The 14,186-nt window shown below is 32.1% G+C and overlaps 1 protein-coding gene across 2 annotated transcripts in view; it reads left to right on the top strand.

Moving 5' to 3' along the window:
* Positions 1–14,186, top strand: part of LOC129963502 (L-sorbose 1-dehydrogenase-like) — a 199,741-nt gene that overhangs the window by 157,734 nt on the left and 27,821 nt on the right. For both annotated transcript variants that reach the window (XM_056077927.1, XM_056077926.1), the window contains 2 exons: positions 2,905–3,051; positions 6,126–6,331. In XM_056077927.1, coding sequence (XP_055933902.1) covers positions 2,910–3,051; positions 6,126–6,331 — 348 coding nt within the window. In that variant the 5' untranslated portion in view covers positions 2,905–2,909. The remainder of the gene's footprint in view (positions 1–2,904; positions 3,052–6,125; positions 6,332–14,186) is intronic.

The raw sequence follows: 14,186 nt of genomic DNA, 5'->3' as shown, positions 1-14,186 counted from the left end.
TTAAAAATGCTTTGAGCTAAACGAATGAAATTTGGTACATGTATTTTATGTCAAATATTTTGATACATGGACCAAATTTGTAGATTTTAATTAAATTTTGAACGAAATCCATTCAGAAGAGGTTAATCTTTCTGGCTGACCAAGCACAAATGAACACGATTAGAAAATGCATGAAACTTAGGAGAAAAAATTTGGAACACAGGTTTAGAATTTTAATTACACATCCGTACCAAACTTGGAGTCAAATCCGTCAGTAGATTGACCTTCTATTTTGGACTTTTGCATGATGAAAACGGAAGAATTCGAAAATGCAATGAATTATTAAATAAAGAAAATTTGGTATGTGATCGTGTAACTACAACTGTAGCTCTATGTCAAATTTTGGTTCAAATCTATTGAAAAAAAAGTGTCCAAATTCGATTTCTTGATATTTGTGTATTTCTGCTGCTTAGATGATGTAGCAAACTATCATCAAAAAAGAGCCAACGATCGCACACTAGATTCACTATACTACGAGCATACAATGTGTGGGATTCTGAAAATAAAAATCTGAGTACTTGTGGTATTTACCAAGTCCAAGGTCCATAATTTCATGAGCTAGAATAAGGAAAATAACACCTTTATTAGAGAAAATTTTGAAGACACTACCCCAGCTGGGATTTTTGCGTTTTTTTTATAATATGAAATTTTTAAAACACTTATAGCTGAATATCCATATTTAACACTGGAAAATTATTCCCTTAATGTTTGTTATGACTTTTATAGATTTATTAACGCATTAGTTTCCATTCATTTATAAAAGTCCTCATAATATAAGGGCATTTGATTTCAGTTGCAGCAGTTTACTGAAAAGGTAGCAGAAATCACAATTTAATGCACAAAGAGATTCCCAGCAGAATAATCAAGTGCGAAAAACCATTGAGTAGTAAAATTTGTTTTGGTCGGTTCTTCATACTTCCGAAAACTGGAAATAAATTTAAAAAAAAGTTATTCGAATCTAATCGGAGCGTTAAATGTTACACTAGTGATAAGATGTTTTAACAACTTTTGTTCGTATATTATGTATTTCAGCATTTTTTTTTATCTCTTTCTCAAATTTCATTCTCTTGAGAAAGGATGTTATTTCAAGCATTATTAAATATTTTGGAGAGTTATAAAGGGATACGATGTTGTATTTTTTTATATATATAATCAATATGCATTATTTGAAGCCTTTAATAATATTGCCATAGAATTGCCTCGATATTTGAACAATATTTGTTAAGATAAGTCACTGCTAAAGTTGAATTAAAATTTTTTCTTTAATGTGACCAAGAAACATTTCGTCAAAACATAAGATACAGTAAAAATTCATTTTAATCATGCACTTTTAATTGATTAAAATGTATAGTTCGTTCCGTAGCATTCTTAAAATAAACAAGGAAGAATATTTTTAAAAGGTTTAAACATGAGGAAAATCATAAAATAATCTTCCATAACTTCCTAAATTTTTTCAACTAATCTACTGATAATTATAGCTTGGATTCAAAGATTAGTATTAAAAAAAGTAAAAAAAAAAAGTTAGGAATGCTGATCACGAGAAACATACAACTGCATGAACTTAAGAGTTCTAGAGGAAACAAAGCGATGAACAGGTTTGCGTTTGATCGATGGTGACCTATATGCAAGCTTAATAATATAGCGTACCAAAATAGTGGTCGAGTCATGATTAGATGCATCAGGGCAAAGCTATCTAAGCTGTCAGAGTGGCTGACACATGCCACTCTGACAGATCTCTTTGTTGGCACAGTCACCGGATGCCCTGGCTCTTCAAGAATTGTGGACTGGATCTCGCCAAACACGTTCATGCACATATTAGCATTCAAATATTTCAAATTTATATTAACTTTCTATAATGCCGAAATATTGCATTTGACACTTTCTTAAATAACAAAAGAAAAGTTATTTGAATCTGATACTATTTTCTGTTTGCACGAAGCGTCTGAAAATTAGAAGATAATAGAGAATTTCATTGTTTTTCGGCCATTTCTTTAATGTTTTGCACCCATATATTTTTTTTAATGCTAGAGTGAAAAAAAATTCGATGGGCATTGCTACATAAAGAAAGGTTTTATTTCTCCATCTTAAGAATGTTTTTCGATTACTCAAATTTTAATTTAATTTATTAGAAATGCAATATTTTGAAAATATTGGTAAACATTAAAACCGCTTAACTGTTTTGTCCGAGTGCCATATGTGCATCGATTTATCGAATTTTGATAGTTGTAAGCAAAACATAAACCATTCATATCGATTATAATTCAATATTAAAATTACTTCGAATACATAGATAATTCAAGTATTCAATGGATTTCCATTTGAATTAAAATAAGAAAATATTTTCAAAATAGAAAGTTATCTTAATAGATAGTAAAGAAACTTAAACATTTTAGGAGTTAAAAAGTACTTTTAACTTTCTCGTATACTTAGTATAGAGATAGTATAGTAATCGTCAAAAAAATTTGAACTCGAGACTTTTGATGAGTTTCTGCGTTTTAGATCTCCCTGAGTTCTAAAAACACATTTTTGGAAAATTTCCGTCTATATATCTGTGACAAAGATAATAAAAAATAACGCATATATAGTAACGCATATAAAAAATAACGCATAATAACGCATAACGCATATATTTTCCGAATATATAGTCACTTTGTACGATTGTAATATATTATAACTTAAAGTAACTTTTTTTGGTTAAGCATGTACCATTCGTAATTTTTCCTTGCTATTATAGTGATTCGAAGATATGCGTTTGAATTTTTGTCGTACCACTTTAACATACAGCTCTTTTCAAAGAAATTAGCAATCCAAATTAAATCATAGGAACTTTCTCGAAGACTACTCAGTAAACTGAATGTATTCCAGATATCATGGATATAACTTCAGAAATGGCGTACCCTACGCCTCTTCGAAACTCACCCCTGCTGCCGCTGCTCCTCATGACTTTGGCGACGCAACGAAATGCTCCAAGACAATCATCAAGCATAAAAAGGGAATATGACTACATCGTAGGTAAGATTTTATTTTATTTCTCTGATCAATTTGAACTGGATATACAAGGTAAAAACTATTCCAAAATAATAGCCTGAGTTCAGAAACATAAATACAATTACTACACAAACCTAAGCACAATTACAAACCTGAATTTTTAATTAGTTAAAAATAGCCACTCCTTAAGTTTTTTTGCAGACTAATGAAGTTCAACGTGAGCTCCATTAATAGCTCTTCAAATTAGTTATCTATATGTGATTCATTTTTTTAAGTATTTAGTGCAACTCTCGCTGATTTTCGACTAAGCATCGGCATAAGACTATTGGTCAAGGAAGGAGGAATAACAATAATCGATTAAAAATGTTATTAGCTTAGTTAACTAAATAAATAAAAATGAAAATTTCGAATTCTATGAATTATAGTATAATATGAGACTACATTATACGTTTATAGTGAATAAATGAAATCAATATTAAATAAATAACATTTATTACTTAATTATAATGAAAATTCAACTTGTTAATATGTATTAAATTTAAGAGATCCTGTAAAATAATTTTTAATATTATTTTTTAAGTTTATTATTTGCTCATAATCTATCGTAATTATTAAATTCGATAATAATTTTTAAATTCTAGATTAATTTATGGTTTATTTCTCAAGAATTTTATGTTATTCTTTTTTTTTCATGATAATATATGGAAAAATAAATAAATTATATGATTTCCCAAAGTTACTAAAATAAAAAATGAAATTGGCATAAATCAACAACAAGTCGAGTAATTAAAAATGCGTTGGCCTACTAAAGTGGCCAGTTAATAAAAGAAAATCTCATAATGTACACAGCTTAGAAATGAAAGAGGCTTAATTCCATCTTTAAACGTAACGTTTAAAATATTATTAAATCATCTTCTGCAGATATATTCTTCTTAAAATTACCTCATCTTTCTTTCTGTTTTGCTTTTTTTCTGTTTTACAGTTCCTTTAATGATACCCGAAACAACACAATCCTATTGAACTATATTCCGAAGTTCTTCGGTAGGATGCTTCTAATGCAACCGATTGAAAAATTTCTATTCCAAATTTCGTCAATAAACATGTATTTGGTATTTTGCTACAAAACTTAGATTAATTTCCCCTCTGAAGGGGCGCCATTTAATAATTAATCATTCTACGTATTCTTAGTAGATATACTTTTATTTTCTTATGCCTTTATCTCGGACAGCTTTTATAAATTAAACCATATTTTATTAATTTATATAAAAAGAAACAATTTGCTTTTAACTTATGAAAGTATTTGTCAGATTAAAGCAATAAGATCACATAAATGTCTTTTGTAAAAGGCCAATAAAAGCAGTTTTTGCAACTACTATTGTTAGAACGAAGTCAAATCTAGTCTCTTTGAATTGAATAATATCATTCTAAAGACTAAGTTCATCTCTCGAAATGTAACGTTTAGAAAAGTCATTGTCTTCTAAAATCCGAAAATTCCAAGGTTAATATATCCATGAAAAACTTATGCTGTTAATAAATATATATGTATTATCTTATGATACCAATTTTTTCTGTTTCTTTACATGCTTTTGAAGTCTCTTTTAATGTTGATGAATGTCTACACGATTGTTCTTTCGTTGATCGTCTCTTAGTGAGATACTCTGCAATATTTTTTTGCTATTCATAATCAGCTAATTAGAATAACTATAGGCAAACCAAAGAATTTTAAATGGATTTGGAATTTGATCCATTTGATGGCATTCATGTTTCTCAGAGGAGTTTTCAGTCCACTTTTTGAAAGAGAAAAGAATATTCTCTTTTCTAAATTTTTATTTCTCTTTCTTACAGCATTACCGATCTTGAAAAATATATTTTGTACCACTTATATTTTTTTGAATATAAAGGAGAGAAGTTTTATGTAAGAGGTTGAAATTAATACCAAACATCTTCAGTATGGACGTATAAATGTCTTTTGTGAAAAGTCAACGGGAGATCCTTTTTGCTTTCTTTCAAAAAGGCAACCTACTTGAAGAATAATAAATTATCCATATATTAAAATGAATTGTAAAACTACGGAAGCAGTATCCCAACCGAGAAATCCTCGATTTTTATTTTATATGAAGGTTTGTGATCTGTAGATGTTTCCTCAGCAGTCTACTGCAACGAACTAACCTCAAACTATGTGAATATTCATGATTCCTGGATGTTTCCTCAGCGGTCTTCAGCAACGAATCAACTTCTAACTATGTGAATATTTATGATCTCTAGATATTTTCTGAGCATTCTACTGCAACGTACCAACCTCCAACCATGTAAATGTTCATGATTTCCAGATATTTCCTCAGCATTCTACTGCAACGAACTAACCTCACTCTATGCGAATGTTCATGATTCCTAGATGTTTCCTTAGTGGTCTACTGCAACGAACCAACCTCTAACTTTGAGGGAAATTTTAAAAAAATATTTCATTGCACATTCCTTATAGGAACAAACCTCGATAGAGTTCCCAAGGTACTAGTATCGAAATTCCACTTCGCAAATTTCAGTTTCATATGAAATTTCATAATATTTCACATGCGTCATCAATAGTTCGCACACTCACACACAATATTCCATTTTCCAAAGACATTGCAAATCAAAGTCTCTGACAGAGATGCCAACTTTAGCAACTGGACTGATTTTTCTATTTAATTTCGTCACTTTGTGACCACTGTTAACTAGTCAGGGTGCTTTATTATCATTCTGTAATTATAATTTTTAACACCACTATCTTTTTGTTGTAATATTATACAATCCATCAAAATAAGTTGGAATTTTTAGATTAATACTATTAATAACATGTAAAAAATAACATGTTGTTGAAGATGGCTAATTAGGATTAATAATGTGACATAAGAGCTATTTAAGAATATCATCGTGCATTGAATTAAAAAAATGTAAGGATTTCCTTATGTTTTTGGAAATTAAATATTGAGTTTGTAGGAAATTATTCTAAAAACGAAGACTAAATGTGAACATAAAGAGTAAAAAAATAGAAGAAGAAGTAAACAAAAAAAAGGTAGAGTTGAAAACTAATGAATTTATTTTTCTCTCTGCCACAGTGGGTGGTGGCTCCGCTGGATCGGTGGTGGCAAGTCGCTTGTCAGAAGAACCATGTGTGAATGTATTGCTGCTGGAGGCCGGTGGGAAGAAGCCTCCACTTATAAACGATATTCCAGCTCTTGGAAGATTTTTCTGGCTCACTGATATCGACTGGCAATTCAAGACGGTACCTCAAAAGCATAGTGCCTACTTTCATACCAACCAGGTAGGTTCTTCTGTTTTATTGGTTTAAACATAAAATAAATCAGCAAACTTTTGTTTTTGCGATAAACAAGCAAAGTACTAATAACAAAACCATGAAGTCGTTCAATAAATTGGTCCATTTACTAATGGGTAAATTCATGTTCAGATGATAGACGCCAAATGCACAACACCACTTCAATCTTGCAACCCCATTATGCTTCTTGCTGTAAGAGAAAAAACATGCCAAATAAGTTTGAATGAAATTTTGATGAATTGCAGAATATATACAAAGTGATAAAAAAATGGTCTTTGGTTTTTATATTTAGAAGGATAATAGAGATAATATTCATAATTGAACAATCTTGAAGGATTACATGAGCTTAAAATCCTAAAACATCAGTGATTCTGGAACCAACATACTATATAAGGATTTGGTTTTTTGTTGTTGTTTTTTAAAATTGGCAGATCCAAAATCCTAAAACATCAGTGGTTCTGGAACCAAGATACAATATAAGGATTTGTTGTTATTGTTTTTTTTTTGTTTGTTTTAATTGGCAGATGCCCTAATTAAATCACATATAACAACGATGACAAAGTAAAACTTTTATACGAAATTTTTATTTCTGCAATTCTTCACATTAATTGACGACCAACCGAATAAAAAGTGACATTTTACAATTGATAACAGAAATTTAAACTATTTCTTTTTTTGTATATATCGTATTCTTATGATTGGAATAGTATGTTGACCAAATTTGATTAAATTTGGCTGAACAATTTTTTGCAATCAAACTCCAAAAATCTAGTGAAGGTTTTTTTCGTCACTGTATTTTCAGTGCAGCTGGCTTTGAGGTCAAATAAATTATCCAATTAACCAGCTTCTTCGCAACAATATTAACAAATACAATAAGAAACATAGTGAATAGATGCAAGATCTCGGTTTCAGAAAAAAGGGTTCTAAGTTCGAATGAGGATCCAAGTGAAATCTTTATATGTATATGTATCTACCTTGGAGGGTCAAATGTTTTTTCCCTGGTGTATGGCAGAAAATTGGACAAGGAGAGTTTCATCAGCTCTTGTTCTCCCCATCTGACCGTAATTCAAAAATATGAAAAATATTTCAAAGTACCTTTCTTGTTCTTTCAATATTGGACTGAAAACCGAATTAAAATGTACTTTAAGTCGGAAAAGACTTAAAATCTCTGCATAAGGCAAACTAACAATAGATAAAAAGCCAATATTTATTTAGCTAGGTATTTTTAAAAAATTATCATGGCTCAATGATGTGAAAAATAAATTTTTCTGATATATAAACCGAAATTCTTCAACGTTCGTTTAAGTGATGAAATGATATCGCTCCATTAACAATTTTGTAATCAAGCAGCATTTGGTAAGATGAATATCATCCGAAATATCATCAAATGGAGTGAAATATAAATTCGTCAACTGGTGTCAAAGTGTAAAGAATGTTGATCTCCAATTTGTTAAATGGATCATAATCATTAAATATATAATTTAATTTTATTTTAAAGAGTTTAAACTTTCTTTATGCATAAAATACTATAAAAATTAAAATGATTGCTTGTTACATATAACTATGATATTAAATATACAAGAATGCAACGAGGAATTTTGGAAACATCTTTGTTGTTGCCACTTCTTATAAGTTTTATATTTCCTGTTTATTTTCATTTTAGAGTTTGCGTTGCATCTTATTCCAGCTTGGAATCTGGCAATTCACTTTACTGTTTTAAGTAGAATATGTTGTGTTTGCTTTAAGAAAGGAACTTTTATGTTACGTTATTTTCATTTCTGTGATCGATTTCAGTCTACTTCATTTGTAAATATTCTGATAAGTTTCTATCATCAATATGTAAGTAGCCACATGAAACTCTGTCCTGTGGTGTGCAAAATAAACTGATTTCAAAACGAAAGTGGAGTTACGAGTCGAAACAAAAGTGGTACCCGGCGACAGGACAGGATTTATATTCTGCATTGAATTCAGAAGTGTGAATGATTTGAATTACTTCTTATAATATACAGTGGGTAAAAAAAGTTTCCGTACGCAGCTATTTGGCACAAAATATTTTGTTATGAAATTGGAAATTTTAAAATTGGTTTAACACAATTTCATTTATTATTTATGAATAGCATAAAGGAAAAACTATGAAGAAAATTAAATACTTAAATTGAAAGAATAAAAAAAAAGGCCACTAAGAAGGAACAAAAAAGTTTCCGTACGGAATTTACATTGTACGTGATAGACCTTTTTTCATGCTGACCAACTTGGATTTAATGTTACGTTAAAGGTAGGCCTTCCTTTGGCCTTTATCACTTCTCTCAAATATTGTGGCATAACCCCCATCAGTTTTTTTTTTGTTGTTGTTTCTAGAGAAATACTACTTCAAATGCCATGAATGACCCTTTTGAGTTCATACTTGTTCTTTGTGTCATATTTTTTTTAGTTCACGACCGATTTCTTCCAATAAATGTCCTATAAGAATTAAATCGGGAGACTGGGGAGGGCTATGAAGCTGTTTTTTAACATTATAGAGACATTACTTTTGACAAATCTTGGAGGTGTGCTTAGGATCGTTGTCCTGTTGAAAAGTAAAGTCCATTCCAAGGGACAGTTTTTCTGAATTGGTTAAAACGTTTTGTTTTAGAATGTCAAGATGTATGTACCTATCCATATTTCCATTTATAAAACATAAATATCCGACACCAGCAGCACTTATACACCCCCATACCATACCATATTCCAACCCTCACCTTGGTTCACAGTTCCACATAAATTCTTAAGTAACATATGCTGTTTTGATTCCCTCCAGATCATAACTCGACCATCTGACTCACGGATATTCAATTTTGATTCATCACTAAAAAAGGACCGATTCCCAAAAATATGGAGGCTTGCTTATATGCTTCTTTGTAAACTCGAGACGCTTTTTCTGCAGCAGAGACTTATAACAGGCTTCTTACGGGCCCCACATCCATTGTAATCTCTTTTTTAAATGACATTTCACAATTTAAGATGCGAATTTAATGTTGTAACTAACCGTTAAGTCAGCTGCAAGTTGAGGTGCACTAATCCGTGGAATTATCTTGTACCTTACACATGATATTTATTTTATGCAAGCGATTTAACTTCGGAGTTCTTCCAGATCGATCTCTATCCTCAAATGTTTACACATCACGGTATCTTTCAATAATATACTGCACTGTAGGCTTTGGCTTGTAAGTCATTTCACTGATTTATTTCATAAATAATCCATTTTTTCGCAACCGAATCACTAACTCACGAATGGATTTCTGAATTTCCATTTTAAGACGATCAGCGAAACAGTGGAATTAAACAAATGTTCTTCAGTCAGAGTGAAGATCACTGAAGTCGTATTCTTCACTCTGACAAACCATCACACTTCGAATATTTGCTGTGGATTAGTTGCACAACACGTCAGGAGGAATTTATATATTGCGTACGGAAACTTTTTTTGCATGATACTTCGTCATTTATCTTAAAAATTGCAAACGGACTTGCTGAGTTTTGTAAAAGAGAGAAATTTTTTATGATACTCCCTTTTAAAGACTCATATTAACAATATATAAGTAGTTTATAAAGATTAAAAGCAAAGATAAGAAATTATGCTAGTTAATTTTTATTTTAGTCTTCCGTACGGAAACTTTTTTTACCCACTGTAAGTATACGATATACTGTTTACGATGTTCAAAGTGATTTAAATTTAAGAAAGTATAATCACTTTAATTTCTGCAATATAAACAGAAATTCAGAATTGATTAAGAATCATTTTATATAATGATTATAAGTTTACATATAAATATGGATGCTCTGGAAATAAAACGAAAGTCATTAAGAATTTCATTTATGGCTGCTGCGAAAAAGTTGAAGCAATATTTGGCGACAGAAGTTGGCGCCAAGGATGGCGATAAGCTACACGCTTTAAATGCTCAGTAACAAGACAAAGTTTTACGTTTAGATGAGATTCAGAATGAAATTTCGTCATTATTTTTAGGAAATACTGAGACTGCTACCGAATACGAACCGATTTTGAAGCGGCAGAGGATTATAGAGAGAATTTTCTCGAGCTTAAATGAAAGGTAGAATTAAATAAAGGTAGCTATTAAATAATGATTCTAGTTCTGTTTTAAAAGATTCTTCAGTACATGTACAGTTCAGTACATTCAGTTCAGTACTTCAGTTCAAAAGATTCTCAGTAAAATTAAAATAAGCTAAATTTGAATTAAAAGCGTTTTCTGGAATCCTAAAGAATTTTTAACATTTTGGAATATTTTTTTCAAAAATACATGAATCAGAGGAACTGCTTGCTATAGACAAATTCCAGTATTTATACCAGTCTACGGTGCCTGATGCGAGAGCCGCAAGATTAATATACAGTTTCCCAATAACAGCTGAAAATTATCCAAAGGCCGTTCAACAACTGAAATTAAGATTCGGCTGGCCATAAATCTCCTTTCACTTGTTATGAAAAATGCTACAGCTGGAATGAATGCCACTGATTTAACCGTCCTGTACGATATGCTATAGACAAAATTAAAAGTATTGTAAAGTTAGGGCGCACAAAAGAAAAATTTGCTGTCTTTCTAGAGCCAGTGATAGAGTCATATATGCCAGAAAATGTTCTGTGTGCATGGGAAAGGAGTAGAATTTCAGAAAATACTGATGACGCTACAAGTCAGAGATTCGTGGAAAAACCGATGTGCTTTTTACGACATGAGGTCGAATCAAAAGAAATGATACGTTTAGCTCGGGAAGGGCTCGGTAAAGATAAGAGAAGTGGTGCTGTACTAAAAAATTATCAGAAATCTGTCCACAAAGATGAACCCACTGAGGCTGCGTTAATTTCAAATACAATTGCAAAATTTAATTGCATTTTCTGTGACCGCCCTCCTCTAAGTCAAGACTGTCGGAAAATATCGAATATAAATTACGGGAACAAAAAATCAGAAGTAATGCACAAAAGATACTGCCTAGTTTTCCTTAAATCTGGTCATATGGCCAAAAATTGCCACAGTAATGTAAAATGTTTGATTTGTAAATGAAATTATGCGTTTCTTTGTCCAAATTCACACAAAGGTGATAATTATTCATCCAAAAACAAAGCACATATGAAGAGCAAAAATCTACAGAGATCTTGTTAACAAATCTTCTTTCAGAACGTGAAATATACCTAAAAGCAATAAAAGTCAGACTTCGGCACAAGTGCAAAGAAGTCTGTGTTCGAGCATTAATGGATGATGGATTTTATCGTTCTTATATTGAAAAGAGTCTAATTGCAGATCTGAATCTTTCTCCCTCTGGAAAGGAAGTATTATCTCAAGGACTATTTGGTGGTGGCATTTCTCCTGCAACCGAGCACGGTAGATTTACAGTAATTGTTGAAAGTTTTAATCGTAAATATTCTACTTCAGAAGCTTTCCATGATCAACCAAAAATTTGTTTAACGTTACCAAGGACAATTTACTGGCTGAACTAGCTTCTCGAGGTATTAAACTGAGAGATGTTGGAAAAATACGGCACCTATTAGAGTTTTTCTTGGAGCTGACGTACTTGGCAGGATTCTGACCGGAAGAATGGATATATTTATATCTGGAGTGTCAGCCGTAGAGACTTTGATTGGTTGGGCAATTTTAGAACTAGGGAGTAAAAGACAAGTGGTTAAAATGGTCACGTTAACCTTACAAAACATCGAGTTACTAAAGATTTGAAATTTATAAGTTTTCGATATCAAAGCTCCAATAGAAAGAAAAAATAAGACTCTTCTTAAATAAGAAACTATGGCACATTTTCGGAAAAACTTAAAGATCTGTGAAGATGGGAGATATGAAGTAGTTTTACCTTGGTTGCCTGAGTATCCACCTGTTTATGATAGACACGATGTTGCTGAAACTAGAATACGTTTAATAGCAAGACGCCTACAGAAAGAAAAATTACAGGATCTGCGATGATGTCTTGAGACAATGGCAAAGATAAGGCATAATAGAAACTATACCAGATGATGAAATTTCGAAGCTAGGTCATTATCTTCCTCATAGGCCCTGTCTCAAATCTTCGAGTGCTACAACTAAAGTACGACCTGTTCTTGATACCTCTTTCAAACGACCGGGATATGCTTCTCTAAATGAATGTTTAAGTGTTGGACCGAATCTTTCAGAGCAGATTTCCCCATTTCTGTTAAGGTTACGAATTTGTGCCATAGGAGTGATTGTAGATATTAAGCAAGCTTTTTTACGTTTGAGTGTCAGACCTGAGAATCGTGATTTTTTTTGAAATTCTTGTGGTGAAATACCAAAACCCAATCAAAATTAGGATTTTTTTAGATTGCTGTGTCGTCTTTGGAGTGACGTCAAGCCCATTTCTCTTGAATGCTAGTATACGTCATCATCTTAATTCAACAGAATTTCAAACTGAATTTCTTCAACCGACTGTTGAAAGACTTAAAAAAAGGATTCTGTGTAGATAATCTAACAAATAGCGTTGAAAGTCAAGAAGAGCTAAAAGAGTTCAAGATCCAAACAATGAAGATAATGAATGCTGCATCATTTGAATTAAGATGTTGGGCCCACAGTGGCATTCAAAATAAAGAAAGTCAAAGTGTACTTGGTTTTAAGTGGGATACAAAGAGATATAAGCTTTACTGTGTTAATTCCAAAGTTGATATGGAATTTAATGAAACTGTTATCAAGAAAAATGTACTCTCTATTGTTAACAGTATATACGATCCAATAGGTTTCACATCACCTGCGACACTACTGACAAAATTGCTACTACAAGAATCTTGGCATAATAGGTTGGATAGAGATGAGGAGCTGCCAGCCGACATACAATTACGTTACCAGTGATGGGCGAAACATTTAGATCTTGTACAAAATTGTATGTCGGCTGGCAATCCAAATTATTACGCCAAACCTCTTTTAGTAGCGATTTTGGCAGGAAGTAGTGCCACAGGTATTGTTACAAATCTGTAATTTCTCTACCCGGCACGACTAGTGTCATCGTAAGAAAGACCGTTGTAAGATCTGACCTGTGCGTGCTGAGCGGGTGCAGCGTCAATGACCTCAGAGCTTGGCGACCATTTGGCGACTTGGCTATGAATTTGGCGAGTTTGGCGACTAAATGGATAATACTGGGAAGTTCGAGGACTTTCACGATCCATCCACTTAGAACCGAGATACACCCAGGTACGCCTGATTGGTCTGAAGATTCTAGCCCCGCCTCCCAGAGCTATAAAAAATGGGCACTCTGAAGCTGCAGAGGAGAAGTCGTGTGTGAGAGTCGGAGTCGCCGACAAGTAGAGACCCTGGAGGATTAGACAGCAAGAAAGCTGCTGAACTAGCAATCAAATGCGCTGTGTCATTACGATTGAATGGCGGTATATGTAGAAAATAATTTTGTAACAATATTCTACTTAAAACAATAAACTGGATTGCCAGATTCCATGCTGGAATAAGATGCAACGCAAACTCTAAAATGAAAATAAATAGGAAATATAAAACTTATTAGGAGTGGCAACATCCTTGCACCTTTTGTACAGCGGGCAAATTTGCCTAAAGGAGTACAAAATGAAAACAATAAATATAATACAATGAAATGATAATATGCAATACAAATGTGCAATGCATGAAAATTACAATATTTGAAAAAAACTTAACTAATAATGGGTAATGATATTAAAGTCATTAATTTAATTTACAAGTTCAGCCATTTCACAGGACAATTCGCCGTCCAAACCGCGTTTTTTTCACAGTCTGTAATTGTTCTTTAGGAAGTGCCTCGGATTGACAAGTTTACTCGTTTGAAACTGTGCGTACATCATCAAAGATATTGGAAGCATCTT

The sequence above is a fragment of the Argiope bruennichi genome, chromosome 3, assembly GCF_947563725.1.
Source record: "Argiope bruennichi chromosome 3, qqArgBrue1.1, whole genome shotgun sequence".
NCBI classification, from domain to species: domain Eukaryota; kingdom Metazoa; phylum Arthropoda; class Arachnida; order Araneae; family Araneidae; genus Argiope; species Argiope bruennichi.
This window is presented reverse-complemented; position numbering and strand designations above follow the sequence as displayed.